Raw genomic sequence first — 24972 nt, 5'->3', positions numbered from 1 at the left:
CACTGTGAATTAGTTTTTTGCAAAGATGGAGTGGGTACTTTGGTGGAGAAAAAAAATACGCTTTTCCTGAGTGGCAAGGTGAGTCATATAATTATTGAGTTATTTTGGGCCTAGATGCTTTTAAAACAAACCTCTGACAAATCTTAGACATTTGATTTATAACAACCATTCATTAGCAACCGCCTCTCCTGTGACCAACAAACCCGACTACTTGAGTGAAGTTTGAAATCATACAGCATGTATTCGAAATGCTGCCGCAGTGCTTAAAGCTGGAGAGTTGTGCTGCAATAACAAAATATCAAAAATGATACTTTGAATGTGTCAATCAAGAGGCCAAAAGTGCGTGGTTCAACATCAACAGCTTCTGTTTGGCTTGTTGCCCGTGCTTATGTGCTTATCCACCTTAAAAACACAGAACGGGTTGCCTGCACGCTTGTGGTCATTACTTCTATCCATGCCTTGCAGAAGTGAGAGCAATGTGTGACACGCTGAGCTGCAGGCAGTGTGATTTAACAGTGTCCAACTAATGGTTAACTTCGTGTGAATGGCTATGTGTATCTGTTGCATGAGCCTAAGTGGTGCTTATTGGATCCTAGAACCAAACAGTGCCATTCGAGAGCGCTGTACCTGCAGCGGCTACACAATGTCAACAGCTGAGCCTCGGCCAATGTGTTGTACCAGGTTAATTGCGGGGCGCTTTAACAGATCAAATACACCCTCTGTCTTCCAATCCAACACAAATAAAAGAGGCTTTCCGCAAGAAAAGGTTCCTTTGTTTCACAGAAAATTAAGAAATGTGAGCTCTTGTGCTGCAGAAAGATTATTTTGCCCTTGTATACTCAGGCCAGTAAAGCTAGTTAAGAACATCTGGCAAAGTTTTTTTTTTTTTCCTTTGCACATTATGCTAAACACAATGCTGTGCATCTACATATTAACATGGTAGCTGCTGCACGCTCGGTTTTGGTTTTCCTCTCACTTGTACTCTGTGTGTAAACATTGATTAACATAAATGAATCTTACTTCTTCCATGGCAAAACTGCAGCTATATTTTAAATGCTTCAACGCTAAGAGCAGAAAAAAAACTGCCCACAGATGGTTTATAGTCAACAATTTATACACATACAACACCAGCAGTGACATTTGTTCCTGTATAAATAAAGTGAAACAGTTTTATGCTGTGGATGCAGATGTGGGCCACATGTAGACGTCTTTTTAAAACAAGCACTGAGGACCAAAGTTGGGAAAGTTGGACTTACAGTACCTCACCGGGAGGGGCTGGCTGCCTCCCAGACTGCACGGCTGGTAGATGTGTGCCTCAGCATAAATAAGGACAAGTCTGCATCAAAATAGCTTCTTAAAACAACAAATTAATACATATTTATTTGTGAAGTGTAGGTTTTATTATTTAATTGAGCAGTCCAGCATCTCTCTCTCGCCAAAGGATCAATGTTTAACAGCAGCCCTACTTTTGAATATAATATTTCTAAACATCAACAGCTAAACAGGCAGAGGTTTCCTGTTTATCTTCTAAATGCAGCTCAATTTGAAAATGAATGAATTATAACTATAACAACAGTGCTTTAGCTGAGATATGTGCCAACCTTTATGCATAAAGCCATGGATAACAACAGGAAATGGACTGAATTTCAAAGAACCCTGCCTCTCCGAGGCACAAGCTGCATGTAAAGCAAACACAAGTCTTCAAAGTGAAGCAAAGATACAAATGTTGAGACAGAGCTGGAACAAAGTATAAGACACCTTCCAATAGAGCAAGAAACAGACTGAAAAACTACATACTGCAAAGTTAAGGGTCATGGCCAAAAAAATCAGGCCAAGCACAGCAGATGGGCACACACACTTCTTTGCAGTCAGTCATAATACTAGAAAAAGGAAATGGAGGAGTCTTGAGCCAAGGCCTAGAGGGCTCACGGATAGTGGAAGAAGAGCAGAGCATGGAAAGTGAATACTGAGAGAACTCATGAAACAATGCAGTTCATAGTAAACTACATCAAACAGAATAAAGAAAGTTTATTTTCAATTTTTTTTGTGCAAGTCAGCAAAAATTATTACTTTTGTAGCCGCCTGCAACAAATGGAACAGTAGAAAGACTTATGAGCAGCGGGCAAACACACATTTCTATTTCAGAAGTGTAGCACTGTGTTTATATTGGGATCATGGTCAAGGTGCACTGAGTACAAAATATAAAGAGCCGCAGCGAATCAGGCACCGACGATGGGCCGCAAAATCACGGACTGGGCAGTCCCTGGACTCTGACGTCATCGCTGACCTTTCATGTATTTATGGAGGAGGTTTGATTTCCACTCTTTTTCCATCCTCACACACGAGCCGTTGTAACGCGGGCCATGGAGGTAAAAGAGTAGCTTTGTTCTGACCTGGATGGTGAGCACTGGAGTCGTGCGCTTCTGCCAGTCCCGAAGAAGGATCCACAAGCCACAGCCATTGAGAAAGGCACAAGGATCACCTGTTTTATATTAAAGCTGTCAGATTAAATACGGAAGTCAATAACCCGCGGTGCTCGAGGCGACGTTTTAGCCAAATTTCATGCTCTGCTGCTGATCATGTCACCAACAACTGTTTCTAAACTGAGCCTTGGAAGAGAACAAACAGCACTTGGAAACACATACATGAATCTGCTCTTAAACACTGATCCACCGTCATATTAAATGAGGTGCACAATGACAAATAACAAGCAATGACAAAGCAGCCTGCATCTTCCTATTTGAGGTAACAAACTTTTTTTTAAAGGATTTAAAGCATATGTGAAAATGCCTTGATCTATAACAGACTAATTCTTGACTTCATGCAGCGATCTGTAACACAGCTTATGTTGATTATTCATCACTTTAGGAATTTATAGCACAAGAAGAGAGCTTTCATTACCATACAGAAGAAATATGAAGACATTTAAAAGGCCCCTTCAAAGTACTCCTAGCACTGCAGACAATATTGCCCTCTACAGGGCATACACATTAGTCACGCTTGTCTGTCCCAGCTCATTACTCTTTTTTTTAAAGTATATGAGGCTGTGATCAGTTAAACAGACTCAGCATCACATGGGCTAATTAATGTATAATTACGCAGTATTTAAAGAGCCTGAGGACCAGTAACTGCAGGGTGGCAATCTAAACACCCTAAGCCATGCTCTTATCTGTCCTGCACCGGCACCTGTTTAGTTAAAGACCTTTAGCGACCTAGGATGTGCCAGTTTACTCTGACCTTTGACCTTACAGTAGAGGGCACACAAGATGAAGCGCTGCAAATACAAAACATGTTGTTGCCATTATAACTTTTAAATTAATGCGATGCATAAAAAAGGTGATGTTTAAAGACAACTAATTAAAAACTAATCAGAATAACAACTCCAGAAAACCCGATATCTAATTCCAGGCACACCGGCTTTAATTCATCAAGAGTCTCCTAATATAAAAGATCATTAAAATGAATGAGGTGGCCACATCAAGGACCTGGTGAATGATCCAAGACCAGCCGCTCCTTCACTTAGAGAGTTGATAAATTCAGCTTCCGGTGTCCAAATGAGGTGTGCAGTATCAGAAAAGAAGACCAAACAGGCGTGTCATCACTCTTGGGGGGTGGGTGGGTGTGGGTTGAGTTGAGTCACCTATTTTACTCCTCAATCTTCTATAAGGGGCTGAGTGTGACAAAGTATGGATTCAGCCTCCTCTGGTTATTTTCTCTGAGAAGTGCCACAGCAGCACAGCTATTCTCCAGAGATCCAGCTCGGGGTTCAGGCTCACCGTGACACAAGATGGACCCCAATTTAAGACACAAAGAGTGGGTCAAACCGACATGAGGCATAGCCTTTCTTTCCTTGGGAGTCATCTGTTCCCTTTCAATTATTGTCCCTGTGTCCTTGCCTCTCCTCTCCCCATTTTTCCTCATCCTGTCTGCATCTTTTCTTCTTCACAAACTTCTTTTTTTTTTTTTTTACCAGTTTTCTCTTTGTGTTTTCGTTCATCCTCTTTGATTAACATAATGGCCACTGGTGTAATTGCAGCGTTTACACCCCAAAGTTAATTGTCGGGCTAATGCACTCATTTACAATTATAAATCGGCCCCGATGCAAATGCGCTCTTTATTTCATTTTCGATAGTTAGGACTTTAAAACAGAAGGTGTATCTGCTAAATCACCTTACGAACGAATTTGCAGAAGCAGACATCGTGCTGCAAATTAAATCTTAGCCTCGGCTCTGCTATTTTCGGTTAATTTGTGAGGAGAACTCGTAAGAAGCTTATACACTCTGTTCATACCCTTATCTTTGACTCAAGTAAAGGACCCTCTTGACTTGCCCACTCTCATGATTCACCTTCTATTGAAGGACAGAAAAGCCCTCTAACCACTTCTAGCTCTAGCTGTTATGGAGTAAATCACAAACATGTCATGGCCTGATCCGCTGGGACTAACACAACCTTTGCTGTCCTATAGTGTGAGACTAACCAATGTCCTTCTTGCATGGGCAAGAACCCGCTGAGCTCAGAACAAGCGACATCTCTTATTCTGAGATTTTTTCTTTTCCCCCCTCTCTCCACTCTTGCTTTTCTCCTTCAGGCATTGACATTTAATCAAACCCAAATCCCATTGTGCCTATTAACATATCAGGCTGATACGAGTTGCTGTAAAAAGCTCGAGTACAGGAACCCGGAGCAGATCATTACCATAACTCTGCCTGTGTGATCTCTATTTTCTCGCCTCCGCCTACGTGTAAAAATGCTTACCTGGCAAACAACGAAGCACAGAGACGCATTTCTCTCCTTCGCTCTCCCCCTCTTTTTCTCATTCACCATCACTTATCTTTTTCGAAACGTGTTAATTATTAAGCTGTTTGTGCTTGTGAGTGCTTGCCAAGTATCACTGAGACAAAGTAAGCATTTAAGGCAGTTTCAATATTTCACCACACCATAAAAAACATTTGCGTTTACCTCCGCAGTGACCGAATAAACAGCTCCGGGGAGGTTTTTTAGGAATGCTTGGTGCTCTAATGGATGCTGCAGTTTCTCAGTCTTCCCCCGTATTAATCATCATAGACATGAAGGGAATTAGACAGGTGATGCGAAACGTGTATGAAAAATGGTGATGATTATGAGGTCAATATTTGATAAGTTGCCATATTGGAAAGGAGTTGTTTTCCACAGCTCAGCAGATTTTGGTTACTGACCTTGGTGAAGGTCTCTCTGCTCCTGAGCGAGTCTCGCCACATCTGACCCCCGTTGGCAGCCGTTCATGTATGACGGGGCCGTATGTTGATTTGCGTGGCAGCCTGCACGCTGTGGAGGCTGCCCCTCTACCTGATACCAACCGGAGACCGAATGATTGCTGGTCTTGTATCATGGCAAGCAATTATTTCCCCAAAAACTAGGACAGTCCTTGGTAATGACAGTCACCAGAGCACAATATTTAGTGCAATAAATAAGAAATTGTTGCTGTCAGCATTGTTTTCTTAGAGAGAGGATGACAAGGCAGTGGGAATGGAAGAGCGCCATGTTGTACAAAGAGGATTATGAAGACAAAACAACTTTGACAAGTCTAAAATTTGAGGACACATCCACAGAGACATGAAGACTATCAAAGTCAAGCTGTTTGTTGGAGGGGTGGCAGCTTGCTGTTCTGCGTGCCCCGGTGAATGTGAAGAAAGCGACACAAAAAAAAAAAAAAACAAGAAAAGAAAAACAGAAACTGTGTTTTACTTCTGGTCTTAAAAGCTGACACTTGACAGGATGACACTTCTCAAAGTGGCAGCCGTCAATGCCGCACTGAAAAAGGGCCTCCAACCAGCAGGGGATATTTCATTTTCGGTGAAACACGATAAATAAATAAATTAGTACTCGCAATAGGATAACTGTGCCGGGATAAACCGGAAAAAACACAGGCTGCTCTGGAGTGTTTCTGTCCTCATTTTTACAATGAAATCTGTGGCTTTCTTGTTATAATGCAAAGTGTTAGACAAAAGAATCTGGAAAAACCTCTCCAGGAATTAAAAGCCTTTGATCTTTATGTAGAGTTTTGTATACTTTATATAACTCTGTTACATAAGCCACCCCCCCCCACACACACACACACACACACACGCATTTTAAACAACATAAGCAATGACAGCCACTCGTATCACTGCACCTGAAGCATCTGCTGTCTCATACCAAGGATTTCACAAGCTACAGCTGTACAACCTGAGCTACGCCTCTCACTACATCAGGATTAAAGCTCTGGCAGGGATCAGAATTTGCTTCTGTGCTTTTATTTTTGGTGCTTTTTGATTGCCAATCTGCAGCATTGTATCTGCTACTTACAAGCTCCAGCGGGCGGTGCCATGCTTTCTACTGTCTGCTTTCCTACTATTCATTTGATCCTTTAATAGGGCACTCACCTATCTGGTTGCATTATTCAGCAAATCAAACAACATCAATTCGGGGCCGCCTAATAATGACAAAACACAGAGCTCGCACACTAGCAATCTCAAATTGTATTTCCTTATTAGCGGACTGTCTGGTGAAAAATATGGAAATGCTATTCATACTGAGACAGGTAATAACCAAAAGGCAAGGTACAAAGTGCGTCGCAAATTAGTCTGAACACCAAGCTCTGTTGTGTATTTGCATATTTTCTTTGAATATTGTTGAGGAGTAGAGAGCCGAGGACTGAATTTGAGTGGTTACTTCAGGTTTCAAAAGTTACAGCAAAATTCAGTAAACAAGTAGTCTTATTGAATTCACTGCATGTTAACAGTGATCAAGGAGAGCATCTTAATCTTGACCTTGAGCACCAGCTTATACACGAATTTAGTGATAAAAAGGATGAATGGCGAATGCCAATAATGACTAAAACAGTCCAAGTCTGTACAGAACAAAGGAACATCAAGATATTGCAGGTAAATCAGTTTTGGCTAATTGTTGTTGAGTCACAACCTGATATCTATTAAATGGGGTTAGCAACAAATAATCACTTGAACTGGTTACTCTGCTGGTTGTTTTCTCTATTAACTGATATAAGAAACAGAAAAAGACGCTACTTTTTTGCTGCTCTCTTCCCTCACCAAGGTAGCTCCCCCTGTTTGATTTGGCAGTGTTTTACACTGGATGCCCTTCCTGATGCAACCCTAAAGGTGATTTTTTTGATGAAAAAAAGTTAAACTTTGCAAACCTGCTGGTGACTCTGGTTTATTTATCTAAAAATACTTGTATTGGAAGGTACACTAGGATAAAGGCGTAACAATTCGCGTTTCACGTTAGGAAATAAGGAAAAGGTTTTACTGTAAACAATTTTAGGTAGCATGCAACTTTCAAAACTAACTAAAACAGACTAGCCTAACTTAATGTTAAAAAAAAAGAAGAAAAGAAAGAAAAATCTGAAGTTACAACCCAGAAAACACTTAATAACTGTGGGCTGGCAGCCTTTTCTCAACATCTAGCTGTGGTTGAAAAACAGTTTAAAAATATAAGTTTGAGGTTGCAGATGTTACCACGATGGTCACACCTTCAACGTTGCCTAAACATCCTTGTTCAACTTTCTTTTAAGTGAAAGTTTGTGTTCAAGAATGGCTTTCTACCATATCTTTATAAGAAGTTTCTTTATAGAACGAATAAGGCAAAGAAACAATCAGCACCTCATTATTGTCTCAACCTCATTCTCTCAGGTCCGTCATACGAGCTAACAGGTCCCTCTGAGCTGACTCATGTATGTAAGAGCAAGTTGATGCCGACATCACAGGAACACAGATTCGGAGAGTCCAATGTTAATTTCATCGCGTCACAAATGAAATAGAATTTAGATGAAAAAAAATGTACATAATGTTTTGTTTGTTTGTGGTTTTGCTTTTTAAACAGGCTGGTTATGTTAGTCTGTGTACTTGGAGGAGACGTGTTGATGACTGTCTTCAGTCATATGGAGTCATATGAGTAAATTTAGCCTTTTATTTGTAAGATGAAGGCTGAGCTATTTATTTAATCCAAGAAAATATGGGCAAGGAACTTAAACAGACATTGAAATTTGGACTGACTAACCAGCAAAGATAGGGCAATGTGATAGGGACATTAATGGATCTGACCAATCAGCAGTGGCCTGGAGCATTTTGAACTCCGGAGTTTTTCAAGAATTTAGGAAACTGGGTTTTTTACACCTACCACACTTGTGGTCATAGCATCGAAACCAATTGTGGTAAACTGATGAAACCCATGCATTATACAGTTAAATAATTATTATAAATGTTGAGATGGATGTTGTTAATGCTGGATTTCTAGAAATGAGTGATATTTGTAACATAAAAATGGTGGCACCATATTTGATTGTGTGCCCTGTTTACCTACCATAACAGTGATAGTCCATTTTTAGGCACGCACCAGATACATTTAAGGAGCCATACTTGTGTTATTTACTAACAAAAATACACTATTAAAATATAGACCAGTAGTAAATGGTATATTTGGATGTTTCCTCTAAATTCTATAACACTATACAGTGATCGGATGAGAAATGTAGCCAATTTTCAACATTTTCAGGCTAGAAAGGGTACAGTGGGATCTTTTTTCTGATGATCTTATAGTTTAACTACTTAAATTGCACACAATGGTGTTTATTTTTACTTAGTGTTATTATTTTAAATTAATTTAGTAATTGGGTATTTCTAATTTATTTAGGAAAAATTGGTCCCATCAGTAGTTATTATGTTGTTTTTTGACTTCTTGTCATATATTTACAATTTCCATGTCAGTGTATTTTGTTTTCAGTAGCTCAACACTTCTGTGTTATTGTTTTCCTTCAAGTCTGGCTGGATATTGACAAAAACCTGTTTTTTTTTTGCAGCTGTCTGCTTGGCTCTTTTATGGAAGTCAACCTATCAAGTGCTGTGCCATAAAATAGAACAGCCTGTATTAAGGTGTATACACATGCTCAGTTCAGTAGGTGAACTGGAATGAACTTAAATCTTTGAAGAAAATATCATGTTACCATGATACAGCATGTTACCATGTTACTGTGAAGCTGTTTCCTGTGACTGGTCAGGGCTGTGCTTTAATATGTTTGTTACAGTTTTGGACATTTCCATTGTGAATGAAAAAAAATGTTCTTAAATAAACGTTACTTGAAATTAATGTGTTTTTCTATGTTTTTTATATACACACTTTTTGGAAAAACGTATACCCTAAAAGGGGCTGAGGAACCATATTATGGTTATTTCACTGAACTAAATTTGCCATAAAAATGAAAATAAATTTGGAAAAAGGCACACAAGTAAAAAAAGAAAAAGTCATGTAAGATGCTCTAGGGTTGAAATTTTGAATTTCCATGTGTTTCCATGAGTAAACCATAAAGGGTTAAAGATCGTGCTGCCTGTCATGAAAAACAGTATTTTATAAGGCTACAATAAAATGAGCACAATATTCTGAGACTGAGAGCTTAGTCCTGCTAAAATAGACTAACAGAGGAAATAGAGTCCAGCATTTTGGACTAATGCCAACTAATCCAGTAGACAACCATTACAGTTCCCACTGATTCCTCGGGGATATTAATCACAGTAGGTATGACTCCCACTAAGTGACTTTTTGAATTACAACGATTGCAAAAGGGAAAGGGAGAGGAAGGGGATTTAGTTTTTAAACAAAGTGGGCTTTTAATATGAAACTAAATAAAAATGATCCCCCCCACCACCACCTTCCTCAGCACATATCCTCCACGCCCCCCTCGCCGGTGCGTGGTGGTGTGGTCCAGGAAGCGCGCCTCTGCTCTCCTCTCCGGCTGAAGTGAATCAGCTGACGAATGGTATCTCCCTCTTCTCCCGGATGGATCGCGCCGCTGAAGCCGGCCAACCCAAGCGTCATACTGGCTGACACCGGAGCAGGTTGCCCACCTCTCGCTCTCCTCCTGCTGGATGTCACACGTACCGAGCCTCAAGTAAAAGATTCCGCTACTCAAAATTAAAAAAAGAGAGAAAGAGAGAGGTTACTTTATTTTTCTTTTCTTTTTCCTTCTTTCGGACAGGAAGCCGCCAGCTTCCCTCTCACTATGGCTTCTAACTTCAACGATATAGTCAAGCAGGGATACGTGAGGATACGGAGTAAGAAACTGGGGGTGAGTACTGTTGCACTTGCTGTCTAGCGAGGCGGAGGAGAAACAGAAGGAGGAGGTGGTGTAGGAGGAGGAAGGAAGGAAAGGGAAGAGGACTTCCAGTTGTTTGCAGTCAAGGGCAGCTGGATTAAGAAAGAGGCTTTAATTGCTCCACGGGCAAAGCGTCCTGCTGTGAGCTCTTCAAGAGGGAAAACAGATTAGAGAAGCTCCAGCAGCCGCCAAGTTTCACTCGGTGCTTTCTGCACAAATACTTTGGAGGTGATGGTAAAGTCTGGGTGATTGACAGCCGGTGTCATGTGCGAGGGGTTTGTGAATCATACCCTGTGCTTGTTGTCAGCCATAACTTGGTTTTCTTCCAGAATGTTAGCCTGCAACTCGTCTTATGAATGTATAAGCTCGAAGAAAGGGTAACCAACTTGGTAGATTTAATGAGTAGATTATAGGGATATAAAAAAATATGTAATGTTATAGTATGATTAGTCATATGGCATACATTCCTGTGTGTAATAAGGTAATGTTAGTCCCTTTATGGATGATGTGTGGTAAAAAATAAACACTCTTTCATACAGATGTTAAGATGGGAAATACTTGTTCCTACCTTTATCATACAGCACAGGCTGCGCTGTACTTTACCTCTCTTTCAGCCTTCATGAATTATTCCCAGTAGAATTGAAAAGTCTCATTGAAGTGCGCCTGATTCATTATGATGGCAGCTCCTCAATGCATTGATTAAGGATTTCTATTGAGATACAGAAAGGAGGAAAAATGGCTTGACTGCTTAAATTGAAATGAATGATATAGATTCAATTATGAGTGCCTTATTGTCTGACTCATAAAGCCATCTGCTTTTGTTCATACTTCCAGCTCATTACGCTAACAGAGCGGGCACACTCCCTCTACTCTGATGAAGTGTGATGATGGGGGCTAATGATGTCTGCCTCCCCTCATCATCACCTGGCTTCATCAACACTGTTCTGCCATTGTTTGCTGCTGTTCAGGATATCTTTGATTACTCTTTGATAGTAACAGTCGCTTTACAAGCCGCACGAAACAAATGAAGGCGCGAGACATTTCTCGTTGTTAACATGCAAATCCGCCTGCTCGTACACAGCTCAGTTGACTCAGTGTGTTTATTTCGCGCATATGCTATTAGTCAAATGTGGTCAGAAGATGTGGATAGCCTATGACTTTGCAAAGCAAGTGTGAGGACGCATGCTGTGTTGGCTGAGCTCGTGGTATGGATGCCATATCGCTGCCAGCTCCGCATCTCATCCTGCTGTTTGTGGAGAAAAGCAGTTTGTGTCCTGCTCGCCCACTCCTCAGCCCTCCACCGCTTGCTGCTGTTTCATCATAGAAAAGTCATGCTGCGATCGCCTTAGAGAACCCTGGTGTGGGAAGATGGAATGCATTTATCTGTCCACGCTAGGGTTAGTTATTTCAGGACAATTCTCATTCGGAAACAGGCAGAACAAAACAATAAGAGCGAGCAGGATCGGGCATCCGTGTGCCTGAATCAACAGGCGATTTTTTTTCCCCTTCTTTTTCTGTTGCATTATTCTAAGTGTTCTTGGGAGGATTTGGAGAGGGATGAAAATGAAAATGCGTGTCAGATACACTGGAAAGATACACCTCGAGATAAATGTGAGTTATTCACAGTTGTCTAGAAATGTAAAAAAAGGTTGTTTTGCAGCTTTTCTCAACATAAACCAGAGATTCTATTAAGCTTAATTCATTATTTTTTCAATTTTCTTCCTGTTATCGATGACTCAACACCTCAGTAATGTTTATGTATGTAAAACAGAACACACGAGGAACGTACTGTACAGAGAGTCAGATTAGAAGGGTAAATGAATACACGTATTTGGATAGAGAGATGTATTTACCTCTTTGCTTCTTTGGGTTCTTCATCAATAAAATATAGGCAAATCTACATAATGGACCTCATTTCAGTGCAATTACACACAGCTCTGAAGTAATAAGAATACTTATTTCAGTATTTTGCAGTATTTTGCTTTATTTATATTTACTTCTGTTCACATTTTCTCCAACAGCATTCCTGCTGCAGCTTACCAGAACATGCAGAGCCTTCGTTTTATTTGAGCAAACTGTCTAACAGTTGTTCCACTTAATACTGTCAGACAACACGACAGTGTCTACACATGTGAAGAACTGGGACTGATGCCTTTTAGACATTTTTAGTGATCACTAAGGCAGTTTTCATTGTATTAAAGTAGATTCTTGAATGCTAAATGTACAACCCAAATTGCGTCCCCAAAAAGCTGGAACACTGTAAAATGTAATTAAAAATAGAGTGCAATGATTTTCAAGTCTCATAAACTCACATTTTATTAAAAACAGAACATAGAGAACATAATTTGAGCTGAGAAAATGTACCATATTATGAAAAATATAAGGGGGATTTAAATGTGATGGCATCAATGAATCTCAAAAAGTTGGACAGGGTCGCGTTTACAGCTGTGCAGCGTCCTCTCTACTTTAACCAACAGTCTACAAAAGGTTTGGTAACTTAGGAGAGCAGCTGCTGGACTTTTGCAGTTAAGTTTGCATCTGATATAAGACTCTACATGCCAGATGTTGGTCTAGGACTGCAGGTAGGTCATTTCATCATCCACACTCTTCTACTACAAAGGTATGCTGTTGTAATACGTGCGGTATGCAGTTTAACATTTTCTTGCTGAAGTATGAAATGCCTTCCCTGAAAGGGATGAGAGTATATGTTGCTCTAAACCTGTATATACCTTTCAGCACGGATGGTGCTTTTCCAGATGTGCCAATGTGTTGCCAAGTCCACAGGCACTAATGCACCTCCATACCATCAGAGATGCAGGCTTTTAAACTGAGCGCTGAACAAGTCAGATGGTTTCTCTTCTCTTTAGTTCATGTTTTCTATGAAGAATTTCAAATTTTGTTTCTGTCTAACCACATAGTAGTGGTGTTTCTGGATCATGCTCACATGTGGCTTCTTCTTTGCCTGATAGAGCTTTAACCTGCATATATGGATATACACATGTTCCTGATCCCATGGAGTGATTTCCATGAAACACCCTTTGCCGCCTGACAGACCAAACATCACAGACACGCAATATTGATTTTCAGCCTTTGCGCACAGAGATTTCTCCAGATTCTTGGACTCTTATGCTGATATTATGTACTCTACATGATAAGATATTCAAAGTCTTTGCAATTTTAAGTTGAGGAACATCTGAAATTGAGCCACCATCTGTAGATCCAGGCTTTGGTAGATCATGTTACTGACCGATTGCTAAGTAAGCCAGTTACTTTCAAGCTGTTTCTTTTTAGCACCACCTACTTTTCCAGCTTTTTTGAGACGTGTTGTTGCCATCAAACTCAAAATGAGCCAATACTTTAAATGAAAGAGTTAAATGTGTCATTTTAAGCCTTTGATATGTTTTCTGTGTTCGACTGTGAATAAAATATTTAGTTTATGGCATTTGCACATCATTGCATTCTGTGTCCTAACTATTTTGAATTTGGGGTTGCATAAACATTGGCGAAACAGCCTCTCGAGAATGTTGCTACAGTGAAATCTAAAAGTGGATGTAAATAAGGATCTACTTGGTCAAAAATACTTGACACAAGTTGACAGTTGACAATTTCTGATGCTCAGCTCTGAAAATATATCGAGCCCTGCCTGTCAGCAGGCAGCTTATTTTTTTGCAAACTGTCTCTGCTCTGCTTTAAGTCTAAGGTCAGAAAGGTTTCGGGTGTTTTCCTTCTCATGTGATGCTTGTTTAATGTTTTAAGTGCTTTAAAGGTCTCTGAAATATCACATATCAAGACTTTGCATCACAGTTGACCTTCTGGTGCTCCCACATCGGCCTCTATTGTAATGCAGTGCCATTTAAAATGTATTTTCTTTTTTTTAAATGTTTTTTTTTTGTATTAGAAACAGTCCAGTGGTTGTCCTTATGTGATAGGTGTTAAAGTGGCAACAGCTTTGGCCGAACTCATCAGCATCACTCACTATGATTGGCTCATTTTCAAACCCCATCATGTGTGAAGGTTAAGGCCATGAGGTCAGGTCTGCTTCCTCTCTCGCCCTCTTTTTTTCTTATTTTTTTGGAGGCATTTTTTTGTTTTTGTCCATGCACATGAATGTCAACGATTTCCTACATTAGCCAACGTCTTTGTCTCTGTGTTGGCTGAAGAGACAACGGTGCAGTGTTCTTGAATGCACAAGCAGTCTCTCTTTCCTTTCCTTTCTCACATCCCCCCTTCCCCACCTCTCTTCCTCACCTCTAAACCCATTCTCTCACCTCTCAGCTCCCAGTATCTCACCTGTACTCCCCACGCGGAGCAGTGACGCTCTCATCTCCTCTGCGCTATTTTATCTCCCTCGCTCTTTTCTTCCCCTTTATTTGGCTATCTCTCTTACCTTACCCCCTTTCTCCATCACCTTTCTCTCCTTCACTGGTTTGTAGACAGCTGTGGGGCCCGAGCACAAAAGCATCCTATTCATCACCCCGCGCTGCACCCTCCATAACCCCAACAGGCTATTCCCCCTGACACAGTGCAAAGGCAGACACACACACACACACCAAGTTGGCTTGGTTCGACATTGAATTGGCACACACATGCACCCGACAAACAAGTAAACAATCTGCTGCCAGAGAACAGTGTGTGGATTCTCAATTAATTTTAATCCTGTGGCTTTGTACCATACAGTATTTTTTTTTACAACATGAAAATAAACTAAATCCTTACAAGAGCCAGAAACAAGTGAAGTACTTCAGTGCAGAGAAAAGCAAAATCTAGCAGCGTCTAAGAAACAGCAGTAGCGATATTTCTGTCATCAAAACAGGTTCTTTGTTTCCTTTCAGTGAAAAACGGCTGATGCTATCAGTGGGATGGACTCCTCTTGAAAGGCTGAATAAGGTGACCTTTGAGTAATTTGTGTGTCAGTCTCAGTACAGTACATGTTTCCCAAGCTTAGGAACACTGCGGTAAATATAAAAGGTCAACTTGTGAATATTTTTCTCCTCCCCTCTGCGTCTGTCCAACTTTACTTTGAGTCTTAGCAAAAGCGGTCAATTTAAGTTTGCTGGAGGTGAGTTTGTCTGCCGGTCTCTGTATTCACAAACATGTTTTGACACTTCAAAGAAGCTGTAGAACAGATCCTGGCTCACAGGTAGTTGGGTAGTACTTTAAGAGGACACAGAGTGCGTCTCACTCCCTTAGATAGTATTGGTTCTCACCACATGAAAAAAACAACAACAAACAACTTCTTTTTCATAAAACCTTAATTTTCTTTTGTTAGCACTGGATCACATGACTGCATGTTAGGTTAAAGTAGCCGCTCATATTGAACAAGCGTACTGTCATTATCATGTTTTTTTTCCTCTCTACTGAGAGCAGCCAAGGCAAAACAGTTAGCTGGAAGACGATATAAAGCTGCACAGTGAGTGTAAGGAGTTATAATTCTCTGCGGGTATGTGACAACAAATGACCCCATTCACATTACACATATTCATTTCAGTGAGCTGGAATAAGTTCCTGAGATTAAGAGTGCTGTTGGAAATTAAAATCAGCGAGCGTTGTCCCAGACTGCACAATTGGTCAACTTTCACCTTTAAATTTAAGCACAAATAAAAAGATTGGACCCCGCAAACTAACTTCGATCTTTAAAGCACAAATAATATATTAGCTTTGCTGTTCGTCCACATCATAATAGCAGTAATAAAAATTGAGAGTGACCGCTCTAATGCCATCTAAGTGTATTTTCGAGAGTGCCTTGGTCCAAGCACAGCATTAAATGTCAAAGCAGAAAACACATTAAAAATGCATTATGTCTGGTCCGGAATGAGGAGGAGTGAACAAACAATCAGCCAAAAAGTCTGAATGTAAACAAATAATCAGTAAACCAATAATCTGGGCTGCAGACTGAGAGCTTAAGTTATTCATCATCCTAGCACAAGGATATCATTTGCAAAAAGATGAATACAGTCCTGTTTATAGATTTGCAGAAGTGATTTGAGGTCTTAAAATGAGTTTTTTATGAGTGAACCATTTTGCAATCTTGTGCATTCATACAGTTTGTTTTGTTGCAAATAACCCTTTGCGATCTAGAAACTCGGAAAAACAAGCAAACAAGTAACAACTGCCGGAGTTTATTGCGTCTTAGATTTTCACCACCTTTGGTGTTGGTGGGGGGAATTAGATTTCAGTGTTTGATAGAAAAGACAACGGAAAGATTTGTTAGAAACTGACAGAGAGGAATAATTTGTTGTGATTGAACGCATGACATTACATGGAGTAATACTTCCATCAGCCGCACTGGCTCGAGGGTTAGACACTAATCATGAATGCTTACTCATGGGATAAATGTAACATTCGTGAATCCATCCGTATTTGCAACACTGGGCAAGAAACGAAGGCTGGAAATAGAGCTGAACAGGAATTTCCATTCAGAGCTGAAAAGATTAGCAGTTTAATTGTTTCGTCCAACAAAAGCAACCTCTTTTTTTTTTCAAATATAACAAGACACTCTCCAGTTTCACCATCTCACATGCGACAAGCTGCTTTTGGACCATTTTATGCCTGCTTTCTATCAACAGCTGTGATCAGAGGTATTGCATTTTAAGGTTTTCCATCCATCAAATTTAGTACATCTTCTTAAAACGTGGCGCAACTGTTTACTTGGTTTTAACAATGAACTAATTATAAGTTGGTGATCCATGTTAAGGCCATGCTAAAACAAGATTTTTGGCTATGATTCAAGGATTTGTACTCTTGCTACGGCAATATCTCTGAAAATGGTCTAACTGGATAAAATGATGTCCAAAAGGTCAAACATCAACTTACTTTTCTGGCCATCATTCAGAGCCACAACTCAACAGCACAGAAGATTGTGGCCGTATTTCACTTTTGGTTGGGTCTTGAATTAGAGACACTAATCTAAACATATGAAATTCCTTCAAAGTGGTTATATATTAAATCTATAGCTCTGGACAGATATTGATTTGTACTGGCTGGTAGAAGCATATAAGCACAAGGCGAATGGGATTGTGTTTTTCTTTTGGAATAAAATTTCCTCTGTGCTACCAAACCACATCTTTAGTAAAACAACAACAAATGCTTTGCTTGTAGCTTAAAGTGCACAGGGATAAAGACGCTAACAACACAAACAAAGCACTTTTGCTCTTTTTTTAAACACTTAATATAAAAGAAGGGAAGAGTTGTTACTCTTTAAGTACTCCTCTGGACTCTCTACCCATCTCAGCGTACAGTCACTCCCTCCATTAGCTGTTATCAACGTCCCTCCTTTCTCGGTCTCAGCTGTTTTTGACTTACAAGTGGGTATTTGTGTCCAGTATCAGTGGCCTTTATGTGGAAAGCATGTATTGTGATGGTGTGTGGGTATGTCCCCCTCCCCTTATTGGCACACAAGCACCCACCAAAGCAGAAGCAAAGGAGTGGAGAACAATGTGTCTATTGTCCAAGATGGCACAGCCATTTAAGATAGGATCTTGCCACTTCCATGCACTCACTATTAACAATGACAGGCTGTCCAGAATGGTGGATGTCAGGAGATTTTTCATCCCAGGAACTGTACTTGTCAGTGGAGTGTAGAAAATACACTGTCAGCTGTGTTAGACTTGCAGCAATTGAGACTTCCAAACAACATGGATAAATGTGGCTGAGGTTGTGCAATGAAGTCAGGTTATATCAATTAGCAAATCAGTCATTCTTTACATCCAGTGGGCAAAAATTAGCCGCATTCTGCACTTCGTCTCTGATTGCCAAAGGAAATTGGAGCTGAAGAAGACAGAGGATTTTTAATATGACTAGTTTTGCTTATGATTTTATTTGTGCCTTGTGGGTGCATGCAGCCTACTTTTAGCTCCTCTTTTTTGTGATAGATCATTTTGGACTCAGTGCATTGACTCACAGATATGCAGAGCCATACGTTGTGTGTTCATTTCCATAGGTTTTCATCAGCTTCCTCCATCAGATAAACCCCGAAGACAAATCGCCACCTCTTATTGGCCCTGATGAATTGCGTCTCTAATAAGATATGGGAACAACAGCCCAGCAATCATTATTCATGCTGAAAAATGGGCCTCTATTATATAGTCACGAATAGTCATGAATAAATCTTTGCCAGGACCTCACTTAAATATTTTCACATTATTGGTTTCAGTTGTTCCTAATTATCAAAAGAGGTTTTTGTCATGGTAGGGGACGAATGCTATAACTAGTTTGTCATTAAAGCCACTCGAATGATTACGACCAGCAGAAAGGTTTTTTTGTTACAAATATCCATTATATCAACACTGCTTTTTTTCTGCTATTCCTTTTTTTCTCTCTCTCTCTATATATATGACGTTAGATTGTCTGCTGGACTGTCTGTCTAGCACTTTAGCCCAGACTGAAAAGTCTTCTATATATACTCACCAGAAACTTTATTAGTTACTCATATTCAGCTGCTTTTTAACGCAAATATATAATCAGCCAATCACATAAGAGCAATTCAATGCAATTAACCATTTAGAAATGGTCAAGATGACCTGCTAAAGTTCAAACTCATCATCAGAATTGGAAATAAAGGTGATTTATGTCTTAAAGTTCTGCATAACTGCACAACTTTGAAACAGATGGGCTTATACTGTGTGTAGAAGACACACAGAAGAAGATCGTAAAAAAGTTGCCCAGCCTGAGTCTTGATTTCTGCTGCAATATTCAGATTGTAGGGTTAGAATTTGGCATAAACATTATAAAAGCATGAATCAGTGCGGTCTTGTATCAACAGTTCAGGCTGATAGTGTTGGTATAATAAAGTGGGTGATATTTTCTTGGTGCACTTTTGGTCCCGAAGTGCCTGCTGGCCCATCCCTTTATGACCACAGTGTACCCATCTACTGATGGCTCCTTTCAGCAGGATAATGTGCCTGTCCTCAAAGCTCGAGTCATCGCAAATTGGTTTCTTGAATATGACGAGCAGCATAGCTTATGCAAATGTCACCAGATCTCGATCCAACAGAGCACCTTTGGGATGTGGTCGAACAGGAGAGTGTCATCACAGATGTGGAGCCTACAGAACTGTAGTAACTCTGATGCTGTTATGCCAGCATAGACCGAGATCTCTGAGAAATGTTTCCACCACCTTGTTGAAACTATGCCACAATACTCAATACTACAACACTACAATACTTATATAATATATTTATAATCGCATGAATTTCCATGAAAATTGCAAATGCATGATCCAGGCATGTTATATACTTAAAAAAATCTATTGTCACAATGAGAGCTGCAGTTCTGATTTTGAATGAAGTATTAATTAGCTTTATAACCTTTGCCAACCTGATTCTCTATTGTGGTAAATTAATGCTGCTGTGCAAAGACCATTTAGAAAAAGTCAATGCAATAAAAGCTTAAACCAATCAAGCTAACACAGATAAATACATATTAAATAAATGGCAAACCATCCCATCTACCCATCTATCTTTACCTTAGCGTAAAGACAGCATGTTCCCATCTCTTCTTGGTTTAGTCTATTTAGCGATAATATATCCATTCTAGATCACATCTTTCTTTCAAGTGATACTTTTAGGGAAAATCTCAATAAAGAATAGCAATTTATTGAGATTCTCCTCCAAACTGCCTCAAGTCATGAACAGATTGGATGTTCCTGTAGAATCACTCAATGTGCTGTCATTTAACCCAAGGTATGTCTCTCAGAAGTGTTTTACAAGAGAACCTTGTAGAGATGTCTCAGTGAAACAAATTTTGCTTTAAACTCGAGCCTGTCTTGTGGCTGAAAATAAGAGCTATAATAATCTAATAAGGTGTTCATAGATACATGTATTCCTTAAATAATGGCTATAGTATGTTGCTCCATATCCAAGTCTATTTGATCAGCACCTTCCCCCCCGAAATTAGAGTGGGACTTTACAGTCCTCTGTAGTAGCTTTTTGCTACTTTGTGCAGATACACTGGAGACTCACCTATAAAACAACAGGCCTAGAGGAATCTGTCATAGCTCCATTAACACTTCTGCTTCAGCCTCCTCTTCTTACCTTCCTCCCCTCATTAATCAACAGACCAGCCCCCGGGGTGCAGCTCTGCAGCTACGCTCACTTTCAGTTTGTGTGTCCGTGCATGTGCGCATTGAGTATGTGGTCATTGTGTTTGCCTGCGTTCGCATGCGTGCATGGGTGACTTCACGTGGCAGCGTGTAAATGGCTAGTATCCAAAGGGAATTTACTGCTAGGTTTGTTAATTTTTGTGTCTGACTAGAAGTCAGAGATCCTGTGTCATCAGTCAGTCATGCTTCTGAAAGTGTTGCCAAATTCAGTTTAGCCATTACACGATCTAGAAAGGTTGTTTCAAATCCAATCTTCTGAAATGAGCTGTTAAAAAATGACATTTGTATACACGGATGCAAAAAAGAATCAGATGAAGTTATTCTTGGGGAGAAAAAGACACAGCAACCTTTTTATGTTTGAATCACAATCTATAATGAGTTCTTCTCCTGCAGTTACCTTTCATCAGCCTGCTTGCCAAGCACATTCAGTCCAGTGTACAGCCAAAGATAGCCTCAGCTGCGTGTGCGTATCTGAGCTAAAGGGCTTGTCTTTGTGTCTGCGTTCTTAATTTAATCACTGTGGCACATAGGTAAACATTATTATGGAGTTCTTTAATAAATATTTAAATATTACACCTGTTTTGCTTCAAATGCAGCCAAATAACCTTGTTGAATAATGAAAATTTTCCCATTCTGTCAAATGAACACGATTTTTTTTACATGGCACTAATTGCTGGATGCTCTATTATTAATGCATTGTTCAAATAGCCTTGACCTTAGAGTCTCATGTACACTAAGGAAAAAGGAAGCAGCTCTTGTCACCCAAAGGTGTGGAAGCTCGTTTTTTCCTGTTTATTTGTGGCTGAGTTTGTACACTCTCCTCCCCTCCCTCTTTCTTTCTCAGGGGAGTTCTTTTAATAGTAAGGAGGTGACAGTTTACCTCTCGCTGAGCACCGTGGTGACAGTTTGGTACCTGCCCAGCTCGGCATGAAATGCCTCAACTGCCTTGCCTTCAAAAGCAGCCTGCTTTTAAAATTTGCACTCCCGTTCTAATGAGCCAAAATGACCTCAAGTGTAGGCCAAAGCAATCTGATCCCATTTCTATTAAACAGCTTTAATATTTCCGTGAGAATTATTGTTCAGGGAATGAATTTTGGGTAAGGACTGCCAAGGGAAATGGAGCACACAATAGTAGCCTTGGCAGTAGCACTTTGAGCGGATAATTTAAAGGTCATAATGGAGAAAATAGTGGCTCTTAAGAGTCATAAAACCATAGAAAACATGCAGTTATTGGACCAACTTTAAAGTGAAATATAAAATAAAAGAAAGAAAGGGAAGTTAATGTGTCAAACTCTTGACCCACGATGTACGCTGGCGGATTAGGATTGAAGTAATTTAACAAAAAGTAAGTTTGAAGTTCAGAGCAGGGACTAGGGCGCGCATTAGCTGCTGTTACACCCCCTCCCTATTTATACACATACACCCCCCTCCCTTCCCCTTATGTTCCCAATTGTTCTCTTTCATTTCAGAGAAATGTCTGTTGGGCAAAGTGATAATTGCATTCCTCAATGATTTCATGCTGAGACACAGAGTGACACTGAATCGCAGCCCACTTATTCCAAGGGAGTGTGTTCTTTGGGAGGAAATGAGACAAAAACAATATGACAAACTCCATCGGACCCCGTTCTTTGACATAAAAGTCCGCATTTTCCTCTCTTGCACACGCGCGCGTTTATTCCCCCCAATGTCCTCTTTGATTTCGCAAACCTAAATGTGGCTGAGTCAAGTTAGTTCCAGCAACACAAATCTCTTGCTTTCTGGTTGTGAGGAAACGGTCGTTGCAGACACAGAGCTCGCTGCTTCCCCGGCTAACCATATCAGAGAAGCAGCCTGAACATCAGTGAGCGAGTACCTCTTTAGAATTAATCCTCGGGGGGAATGAATGCACCAATGCATGAGGATTACTTGCTTTTAGGGCTTCTGATGAAATTCAAATAACAAACGCTTCCACAAAGTGTCCTGGAAAACACTTGGCGTTTCGTAATATCCTGCTAAACATGCAAATATTCGGTGGAACGCTGCACAGTGGTCTGTGCCTCATTTGATTTCACAGTCTTTATTGATATGATAATCAAGTGGTCAGCTAATGGTAATTAAGCTCAATCGGTAGAGTTGGATCATGGTTGTGGGAAAGGAAAAAAAAAAGCTGCTTTCATCCCTTTACTTTATATCCTCTTCCCACAACAACTAGCCGGTCACTTCTGAGGCACTGTATTTCTAACAGCCCCTCACCTGTTGGCCTAGATGCTAATTTTGCCGGTCTTGAAGCTGGCGGCAACGAGAGCACCAACATACTAAAGTGGAAAATAAGGCTTTGGCTACATTACATCAAGACCTCAGTAGATTTTTGTGCTTTTTCTGCATTCAGCCCATGCCCTCCTTCGTTTATGGATTTAGTTCAGTTTAACATTCAGCCTGGCTACTGGATGCATAGCGCTGGACAACTTATTCTAGTATTATAACAAAAATAACACTGCGTCGCATTGTTGCTCTCTGTCTGCAATAGCCTAAGTAGGCTTGTTGGTGAGGCCCACAGTCAGATTCTTCTTTGTCTGTGTGTTATTGTCTGTGAAAGCTCCAGCCTTGTACATGGATTAAATGGAAATTGCAGTGAGTGTGTGTGTGTGTGTGCAGAGGATTGCTGACTTAAGCTGTAATACATAAAGAGGTTTGGATGAGGGATGGTTTAAAGAGCAGGCAATAGTCATAATGATGACTTAAAGCAAAATTGGCCCGACAAAAAAAAATGTTTTACACATGCATGCAAGTCCAGCACTGCTTTGAACGCTATAGCCAACAGTGTCTGCCAACCTCAGTGTCACATTGAAATCAATAGCGGTTAAAATATACGATAGCATAACTTTGCTGCAGCGAGGAAAGCAACATTATAAAACTGTATTGGTAGATTATGGTCTTATGATCACAGTGTAACGCTTTATTATCTGCTTTCTTAATAAAACAGCGTTAAGTCTCTGTGAATCCGCTTGACACAAGCAATGCGTCACCCTGTTTACACCACAGGAACATTTTCCCACTACTTATCTTCACTCTTTCTCATACCTGGGAGAGAAACTTCAATATTGACCCACATCTCCTTCAGAATAATTTGGCTGCTATTTTTGTGCCGTGCTTAAAAAAAAGAAGAAGGAAAAAAATGCTCTGCAACAGTGGCTCTGACGCCTGGATCCACACAGTGTGTGACATTTTAACTAATGTTGTTCTGCTCAAGGCTGCGCAGCCCAGCATGGGTCAAACATCTCCCTTGTCTCTCTCTCAGTAATAAGAAATCAGCAGTAGAAACACTTTCTCTGCGCCCAACAGTCTTATTTGCATGAGAATTGGAAAGATTTTTTTTTACTAAGACTGTTTTCTGGTTTTCTAGGATGTGAAAAACACTAGTGTATGTCAAGTGGCAACCTCTCTTTGGAGTTCCTCGAATAGCCTCTTGAGGCTTGCCCCAAAATTGACTCACTCCTCATAGACTTCCATGTTAAAATGTTCAACAACAACATGTTTTCCAGCCTGATACAGAAATGTTTTTGGTCTCTATAGCTTTTTTCCTGCCTCATGACTCCTGTAAAAGGTCCACATTTTAATATAACTTACAACATTTTATCATTTTAGATGGTTTTTATTAGTGGTGTGGCCACTTTAACTGTCATTTTGTCTATTCAGCAGTTTTACTAAAACACTGAGCTGACATTTTCTTTTAATCCAAAGGTACCAGCTTCTTCTTGAAGGTGCTCCCTTTAGGGGATCATCTTCCTCCAGCTCACCCAATCCCTACTGTCCTCCTCTGTCACACCAACCCTCTGCATGTCCACCTTCACTTCTTCCACGACTCTTCTATGTGGTCTTTCTCTTTTCCTCCCACCTGGCAGCTCCATTTTTAACACCTTTTGTCCAGTATATCCACTGCCCCCCCCCTCCTGCACATGTCCAAACCATCTCAGCCTTATCTCTCTGCCTCTGTGTTTGTGACTCCCAACAAAAATCTTCATCTCCATCTTCTGCCTTTTTGTCAGTGCCACCGTTACCAAACTATACATCACAGAAGGTCTCACTAATCTTGTAAACGTTCCCTTTCATTCTTGCTGCTATCCTTCTTTCACAAATCACCCCTGACACTCATCTCCACCCACTCCACCCTTCCTTCCATCACTTCTTAACCCCTCTTTTGTACTGTCCATTGCTCAGAATGCTTGACCCCAGGTATCTGAACTCATCTACCTTTATTACCTCTGATCTGTGCATCTTCACCTTTCTGCCTGCCTCTTTCTCGTCACACACTTCCATCCTGTCTTGTTTCCACTAACTCATTCCTCTTATCTCCAGAGCATAACTTTACCTGTCCATCCTCTCTTCTGCCTGCTCCCAAGTCTCATTGCTGATCATCAGTGTTGTCTGCAAACATCATAGTCCACAGAGACACCATGAATCAGTAAACTACGGATACACTTTGGTAAACAAGCTAGCGAGGCTGTTAGCTGTTAAGTCTCCAGCCTTACCTTCTCATTGAAATGCTGTCAGATCCATATTTGACAAAACTTAGTTGAACAAGGTCAACCGGTTCAACTGACTGTCATCACATATATGTAATAAATCTATAACCAAGCAGCAGCTTAGTGGAATTAAGCTTGTGGACATGATTAAAACACCTGCTGAAGATCAAACTGGGATTTTCCCACATAGTCATCTCTAGGGTTTACAGAGAATGATCTGAGGAAAGAAAAAAATATCCAGCGAGGGC

General features: G+C 40.4%; 1 protein-coding gene across 2 annotated transcripts in view; it reads left to right on the top strand.

Moving 5' to 3' along the window:
- The first annotated feature begins 9763 nt into the window (after nucleotides 1-9763).
- dok6 (docking protein 6) overlaps nucleotides 9764-24972 on the top strand; it is a 56918-nt gene continuing 41709 nt past the window's right edge. Inside the window, exons 1-2 of one of the 2 annotated variants that reach the window (XM_085172201.1) lie at nucleotides 9764-9919; nucleotides 10007-10096. In XM_085172201.1, the coding sequence (XP_085028327.1) occupies nucleotides 9785-9919; nucleotides 10007-10096 (225 nt within the window). In that variant the 5' untranslated portion in view covers nucleotides 9764-9784. The remainder of the gene's footprint in view (nucleotides 9920-10006; nucleotides 10097-24972) is intronic. The other variant, XM_085172202.1, reaches the window with a different exon arrangement.

This window comes from Neolamprologus multifasciatus, chromosome 9 (genome assembly GCF_963576455.1).
Source record: "Neolamprologus multifasciatus chromosome 9, fNeoMul1.2, whole genome shotgun sequence".
Lineage (NCBI taxonomy): Eukaryota > Metazoa > Chordata > Actinopteri > Cichliformes > Cichlidae > Neolamprologus > Neolamprologus multifasciatus.
The sequence above is the reverse complement of the archived record's forward strand: the minus strand, read 5'-3'. Positions and strand labels throughout refer to the sequence as shown.